Raw genomic sequence first — 8,051 nt, 5'->3', positions numbered from 1 at the left:
GCATTAGATAAAAGTGTCAAGTAAAATAGAGAAACAGGAGATAAAAAATGAGGAGAGGGTATGATCAAATTGTAACTGGATGGTGTAAGTGGCGTATGTGCAAAGGGAGAAAATCGTCATGCAGATGATGCAGAACCTAATCAAGAGAAAGTTGCGGAGCTAGTCTGTATAAAAGCGGGACACTCTTCCACCAGACATTACATCCATCCCAGCTCTCAGTCCCCGGACCATGGCCCTCAAGGTACAACCCCAGGAAATGTATATTGCATACGCCACCAAGATGTTCGTATAGATTTTTGGCTTGACATTGGGAGCCATGTTATAAGAGTGAGACACTTTGATGGTTATTTCAGGTTGTTATCGTTGTTGCCTGCGTCGCCGTGGTGGCTTTCGCAGATCACGTCCCGTTATACCCAAATCATCCAGCACCCGTCACTTACCCCGACGTAAGTTACAGCTTCCTTCCTAAGATACAAAGCTGGTGTCTCGAAAAAGTGCATTTAGGACATCATGAAGTTAGATAAGTTAATTTTGTTTTTGATAGAGAATGTTAACTAGGTTAATGCTATATTTCCTAAAGGCACATGGTAATGGGTAATAATGAACATAAAATGGTACGTCAAAGGCAATGTTCTCAACTAGGATGGGCTAATATGAATGGAAATAACATTACCTGTATGGTGATTTTTCTTTTCTAAGTGATAATAGTACATACATACATACATACATACATACATACATACATATACCAAAGGCTTTTTCCCCCTACACGGGCGGTAGCCAAAATGAAAAAGGCATAGAAACTACTCCCACCTATTCCATTTCCTATATATTCCACTCCCCTCCACCCTCCTCTCTCCCTCCCATCTTGGCACCTCCTGGATGACGGGTCATCCCTGCATCCTGTCCACTGCCCTGGGTCAGAAGCAGTGTCGCAAGACACAGCACATCCACAGCAAGGCCGCTTTATAAATTCGGCAACCCCCGTCTCCGTCCCCCTATGCAGAAAAGGAGAAGACGGGGAGAAATCCCTTCGGGCTGCGTCAATTTTTTTCTCACACATACTTCCTAATCCCCCATCCCCCACCCACTCCCCCTCATGCATCACAGCATCATCTATACACAACCCCTCTCCATTCACCTCTATCTTCTGTCCTCTCCCGTCCTTCCTCCACAGACATTCCTCTCTTTTGTAATGCCCCTTTCACCCCATCCATTCATCTCATCCTAGGACACCCCCTCATATTCACTCCTTCCACCTCCGCCTTCCACACTTCCTTTACTAATTTTTTTTCTCTCATTCTTTCCATGTGTCCAAACCATCCTAATAGTGATCGTGAATAAAGTTGACAAAAAGAGACTATTGGTAATCATCTGTCATGTGTCATCACATTTTATAATAGTGACAATATGAATAGCTACAAAAGTTATAAAATTATTGCCTTTGTTATCACGTAAACGGTAGGATAGTTTTGAAGTGTGGATAATCTAAGTCAAGCCATTCACTTTCGGTTTTTGTGGGAAAGAAAGAAAACTCTGTAGGAAAATTTAATATATTTTCTGGGTAAAGACTATCTTTATACAGCTGAAACTAGTTTTATACTATTTAACTGCAATTATATCTTATATGCTTTTATACCATTTAATGATAGATACCTTCATTTGATCAAGAGGAAGATCGAAAACAAAATGGAATCTCTATCAACTGAGGTCAACAAAATCAAATAGTCCGACATAGAAAAAAAGAATGTAAAAGGCTTCATCGTTCGGAATGTAGCACAAGTCATTCAGAGACTTAATTTCTACAAATTTTCTTATACACCTGTTAAATCGCCTCTTTTACAACCCAAATTCCTCTTAATTATGAGTACAAGTATGGAGTAAATGACTATTACAACGGCACCAACTACAATTATTAGAGATATATTTCTTATTTAACTTGCCTGTTTACAATTGTCAAATACTGGTTACTATAGGGTTGAGATGTACAAGTACAGTTTCCCCCTCACATGTCAATAATTTCCTTTCAATTACAGGTTCCACCCAAATACGAATACGAATATGGCGTCACCGATCATTACAGAGGCATCAACTATGAGGCGAGCGAGAAGCGCAACGGATACAACACTGAGGGACAATACGTCGTCGACCTCCCCGACGGACGCAAACAGACCTTCAGTTACGTTGACAACGGCAACGGACTCTTGGCTGACGTCAAGTACGAGGGAGAGGCCAAACACCCGGTTTCCTACCCCTCCCACCCACCCCCTCCGCCATATGCTTAATTAACTTCGGGCGCAGAGCAAATATCGGAACTACAGTGTTTATTTCTGCAGTCTTGTATGAAACGGGTCACATTTGAGAAATAAAGCAAAGATTGTTATTATACCATAAACGCCAGATGATACTTCAGCTGATATACCGTACATATACATACATATACATTTTTTGCAGCCACTCTATTTGTATGATACAATTAAATATTCTATCACCTTTATAAGATAAATTGTATGGCTGCATACAAACTAGTCAAAAATTATTCTGTTGAGTATAGAAATAAAAGAAAATATATAAATATATGACCCTGTATTTTATTTAGATAATCTATCATTCACATACTCTCTAAAACAAAACTTGAACGTTTGATTCCTCTGAAACTTAAATACTTAAAAAATATTTATTCTAGTAATTACTAGAGAGTTTCCTTGTTAATCCAGCACTACTCTTCCTCACTAACTCTCTGTTCCCTTAATAATCCTCTCAATCAACACACGAGATTACACATACTAATTATTATTCTTAAAATGATTAAATAATTTGTTTATCTATTGTGCTCACCTCACTGTTATTGGGGTTTATATATATATATATTTTTTACTAATTTACTTATTCAACTCATCTCTCTTTCTCTCTCTCTCTCTCTCTCTCTCTCTCTATATATATATATATATATATATATATATACTGTATATATATATATATGTATATAATTATATATATATTTATCTATTCATTCATCTATTTATTTATCTATTAATTAATTAAACTATCATTTCTCTCATGTTTTCACTTGCTGTTCTCAGCTCACGGTTATTAGGGCTTAACACTGTTGGCGTTTTATATATGAATATAATAAAATCATACCTTAGAGTTCTACCATTCAAGTTAACTCAGGTTCAGTTTTTTACCCAAATTGAAACTCTGTACATGATTTCCTGTAAGCTAAAGATAATAAATATCTATAATAGTTTTCGAGTAAATGTAATCTGAAAATATGTAGCCTTGAACTTGAGTTTTCAAAGGCACTCAATGTCATAGTTGTTTAACGTAAGTGAAAACTTTTATGCAACTTAACCTCTTCCGTACGAGTCAAATTATCGCGGACAGCATTAATTAGCTGATGTAAGATGATGCATCAGAATACTGGCATTAAAAAATATAAAGTTACAGCCGTATTACTCCTTCTCTTTCACTCTGAATGTTAATACATACACACATTAACCAAAGGCTTTTTCCCCCTACATGGGGAGTATCCAAAAAGAAAAAAGCATAGAAACCACTCCCACCCATTCCATTTCCTATATATTTCACTCCCCTCCACCCTCCTCCCTCCCTCTTATTCTGGCACCTCCTGGATTACGCGTCATTCCTGCATCCTGTCCACTGCCTTGGGTCAGAAGCAGTGTCGAAAGACACAGCACATCCACAGCAAGGCCGCTTCATAAATTCGGCGACCCCTCGTCTCCGTCACCTCATGCAGAAAAGGAGAAGACGGGGAGAAATCCCTTCGGGCTGCGTCAAATTTTTTTCTCATACATACTTCCTCACCCTCCATCCCCCACTCACTCCCCCTCATGCATCACGGTATCATCTATACACAACCCCTCTCCATTCACCACTATCTTCTGTCTTCTCCCGTCCTTCCTCAACAGACATTCCTCTCTTTTGTAATGCGCCTTTCACCCCATCCATCCATCTCATCCTTAGACACCCCCTCATATTCACTCCTTCCACCTCTGCCTTCCACACTTCCTTTACCAATCTTTCTTCACTCATTCTTTCCATGTGTCCAAACCATCCTAATACCCTTTCATCAACCCTATCTCCTAGTTCCCTTTCCGCCCATTTTCTCCTTCTCACCTCTTTATTTCTCACACTATCTAGCCTAGTAACCCCTATCATACTTCTCAGCATTTCATCCCAAACACATTCAAACTCCTTCTTTTTTCCTCTCCTATGTTCCATTTTTCTGCTCCGTACAATGCTGTCGGCACAATCACTCCTTCATACAATCTCCTCTTAGCATTCATTCCCAAATGTCTATTTCTCATTACACTTTTTAATCCACCAAGGCATCTACTTGCTTCTCTCAATCTACATTCTACCTCCACCCCCACTCCTCCCTTTCCTGCCACATTCGCACCCAAGTATCTAAAACTATCCACTTCCTCCAGTCTTTCACCCTTAATGCTCACCTCCAGCCTGCTGTCACTCTCTCTCCTTGTACATCTCATCACCTTACGTTTACCCACATTTATCTTCAGCTTACTTTTTTCACACACCTTCTCAAACTCTGTCACTAAGTTCCTCAATCTCAATTCTGATCTTGCTACAAGCGCAGTGTCGACAGTAAACAACAACTGGCTCACCTCCCACTTTACTCCTTTTTCTTTAATCATCTCCAACCCCTAACCCACTACCCTTGCATTCACCTCTCGCACCACCCCATCCATGTAAAGATTGAAGAGCCAGGGCGACATAACACATCCCTGACGAAGTCCCACCTTTACCTCAAACCATTCACTCTCTCCATTTCTAATCCTAACACAAGCTCTACTACTCTCGTAAAAACTCTTAACTGCTCCTAACAGCTATACTCCTATCCCATTTATCTGCAATACCTCTTACAATTTCTTCCTGTGTACCCTGTCGTAAGCCTTTTCCAGATCCATAAAAGCCCCCCAAAACATCCATACCTTTTCCTAAAGCTTTCTCACATGTCTGTCTTACCACAAAAATCTGATGTACACAATCCATACCGGCCCTAAACTCACACTGGTTCTCAACAATTACTCCCTCTGTTCCTCTCCTAATCCTCTCAATCAAGACCCCCCTATAAGCCTTCCCAACTACACTCAACAAGCTGATCCCTCTGAAACTACTACACTCACACTTGTCCCCCTTTCCCTTGTAAAGCGGAACTATACAGGCACTCCTCCAGTCCTCCGGCACTCTACCCTCTCTCAAACAAACATTAAACAACCTCACCTGCCAGTCCACCATCACTGCACCTCCTTTCTTCAGACATTCTGCATGGCATCTATCCAAACCAGGTGCCTTGCCTGCTCTCATCATCTTAACAGCTGCTTTCACTTCCTCCTTTCCTATTTCTCCTCCATTTTCCTCACTCATCACTCTCATTTTCTTAGCGCTTTCCACTGCAGCTACCTTTCCCTCCCTATCCTCCTTCATATTTAGCAACTCCCTAAAATACTCTGCCCATCTTCCTCTTATTGCTCTCTCTTCCATGATCATCTCTCCATCTGCACCTTTTACCCTTTCTTCTCTACTTGATTCACCTCCCCCTTTTAATTTCCTTCCAAAAATCTTTTTATTACTTTCAAAATTTTCTATCATACTCATTCCCCATTTCACATCTGCTCTCCTCTTTGCCTCCTTTATCTTATGCTTAACTTCCCTTCTCTTTACTTTGTACCTCTCATACGATTCTCTCGTCCTAATTTGCAGCCAATCTATGAATGCCTGCTTCTTCTCTTCTACACATTTCTTTGCTTCCTCATCCCACCACTCACTACCCTTCCTTCTTTTTCCTCCCGCCCTCCTTGTTCCACACACCATCTTTGCACACCTTATGACTCCCTCCTTGAACCATCCCCATTCCTCCTCCACTCCTAGTTCTACTCTATCCTTTACTCCCTCCCATTCCTCTTTCAATTTCTTCTAAAACTCACTCTCCTTTTTTTCCTCATTTAAGCAGTTCACTCTAAGTACCTCCCTACCTTCTGCCGTTTTCCTCTTTCTCCACCTATTCTCCACTCTCAATTTACCTTCCACCAGGAAATGATCTGATATTCCCCCACTCTCTCCCCTTAGAACATGTACATCCTTAACTCTTCCTACTATACTCCTGGTCACCACTATATAGTCAATTAACACTCTGTCTGCCACCCTTCCATCCACCACCCTCTCCTATGTGTACTTATGCTTGACTTTCTTCCTAAACACTGTATTTGCTATCATCAATTCTCTCTCAAGACACATCTCCACCATCAGTTCTCCACTACGATTTTTACCTGGAACACCATACTTCCCAATCACTCCGTCTATTGGTTCATTTCCTACCCTAGCATTAAGGTCTCCCAATACAACTACATTGACATTTCTCCCTAATACCTCTATGCACTCACTTATATCTACCCAAAAAGCCTCCCTTTCCTCTACGCTCTTCTCACTACCAGGTCCATACACACTTACAAAAACTCACATATCCCTTCCCAGCTTCACCTTCATCCAGATCAACCTTGATGAAACCTCCTTCCACTCCACTACCCGCTTACTTATCTCTTCAATTACTAGTATAGCCAACCCTTCTCTCCCTCGTCCCCTCTTCACTCCTGAGTACCTCCCAGCTACCACAGAAAATATGATCAGGCTAGATCACAGAATATGGGGGTCACTCAGCTACAACTAAAAAATTAATATAATCAAGACGCCGGCGTCGGTATCCTCGTATACCCACTCGCTCTTCATGACGCCTACGTAGGCGTCGTCGTACTAAATAGGTTAATGCAAGCCCATGATAACCATCTTCTTGCATCTGTTATACTACCAACACAAATGTGCATTCAATAAACCTAGTAACCATTTGAAAGCACACAACACAATCCAAGTATCTCTAAACAATCACACTATCGTGAGTAAATTTAAACACCTAGATTACATCTAAACAACATTTGCAAAGCTGAAACTTAATGAGAGTCTTAGTTGCCTCACACATCCCACGCACAAACTCGAGACTAAACTGAAAAAAAATTCTGAACCAGATCACATTGCGGTATCAGCACATTGCGGACACAGCACAAAAGGCTAAGCAAAACACAAATGACACATGTTCACTGTACCAAGCTATCTCGCCCATAGACAGACACAAACAAAATTAAGGATAAAAAAAAAATGTTAGATCCTCTTTACGGTGATTCTACCTTAAGCCAAATTGAAGTTTTTAGTCTTTGCCAAGGGTACAATCGGCCATGAATATTATCAGCTCTAAGTGGACAATTCTGTACATCATTGTGAAATATGAATGCACAGGAGGGACAAGAGGTCTTGGCTATATGACATTGTGACTAGACCATAATCTGTAAGTCGTTACTGAGCTTAAAGGAATTGGCAGGATGTTTGCAAGATGGGGATGTTGTACCAAATCTATTCATTATCGTATTTGGAGGAATTGTTTTCTTCCACCTGAAGCACAGATTTTGTTACATCGTTAGAACAAATTTCCTGGATACACATTTACCTATAGAATGAGGATTAGGAAAGTCTTCCAGGTCTAGTTTCATTTATTGAGAAATAAAGTCGAACATCAACAAAAGACCAACAATTGATCTTACCATAACATCTTAAGTGCTTCCTAGATATCTTCTTATTATGAAGAAACATCAGGTTAAATCTCGTTAATTTTAGTTATGTTCAGATTTATTTTCTTGGTTAGAGGGAAAGACATGTTTGGCCTTCACATCTATTAGGAAGACTTTGATTTTCATATAGGGTTTCCATGAAAGACAAACAGGGACAAAAAAATATATATTTTGCTTGAGTCAGTGTATTGAGAGATTGACTTTTGCTTGGGGAATCATACTGCTCCCATGAAACTGGTTGTTCTTTTTAATTCACATAATAAAACTAAACATGTAGAAACCGAAAAATAAACGCATTACCATAAAGGACATGGAAACAACACAAGAAATGAAATGATAGAATAAATGAGTGAGTAAACGTCCAAACAACATGCATATAAAATTCAACAC

The 8,051-nt window shown here is 40.0% G+C and overlaps 1 protein-coding gene across 1 annotated transcript; it reads left to right on the top strand.

The window, feature by feature from the left end:
* The first annotated feature begins 229 nt into the window (after positions 1-229).
* Positions 230-2,285, top strand: LOC143025970 (pro-resilin-like). Its single transcript, XM_076185953.1, has 3 exons — positions 230-241; positions 354-446; positions 2,037-2,285. Exons 1-3 carry the CDS (start codon positions 230-232, stop codon positions 2,283-2,285), a joined length of 354 nt encoding a protein of 117 aa, XP_076042068.1.
* Positions 2,286-8,051: the final 5,766 nt, after the last annotated feature.

The sequence above is a fragment of the Oratosquilla oratoria genome, chromosome 6, assembly GCF_046742065.1.
Source record: "Oratosquilla oratoria isolate Oo_2021 chromosome 6, ASM4674206v1, whole genome shotgun sequence".
Classification (NCBI taxonomy): Eukaryota; Metazoa; Arthropoda; class Malacostraca; order Stomatopoda; family Squillidae; genus Oratosquilla; species Oratosquilla oratoria.
Note: the sequence above shows the minus strand (reverse complement) of the source record. Positions and strands in the feature narration are given on the sequence as shown.

Excerpts from the sequence above, each read along its gene's own strand:
- LOC143025970 (XM_076185953.1), top strand. Across the intron at positions 447-2,036 it reads CACCCGTCACTTACCCCGAC|GTTCCACCCAAATACGAATA; the intron begins GTAAGTTACAGC and ends TTTCAATTACAG.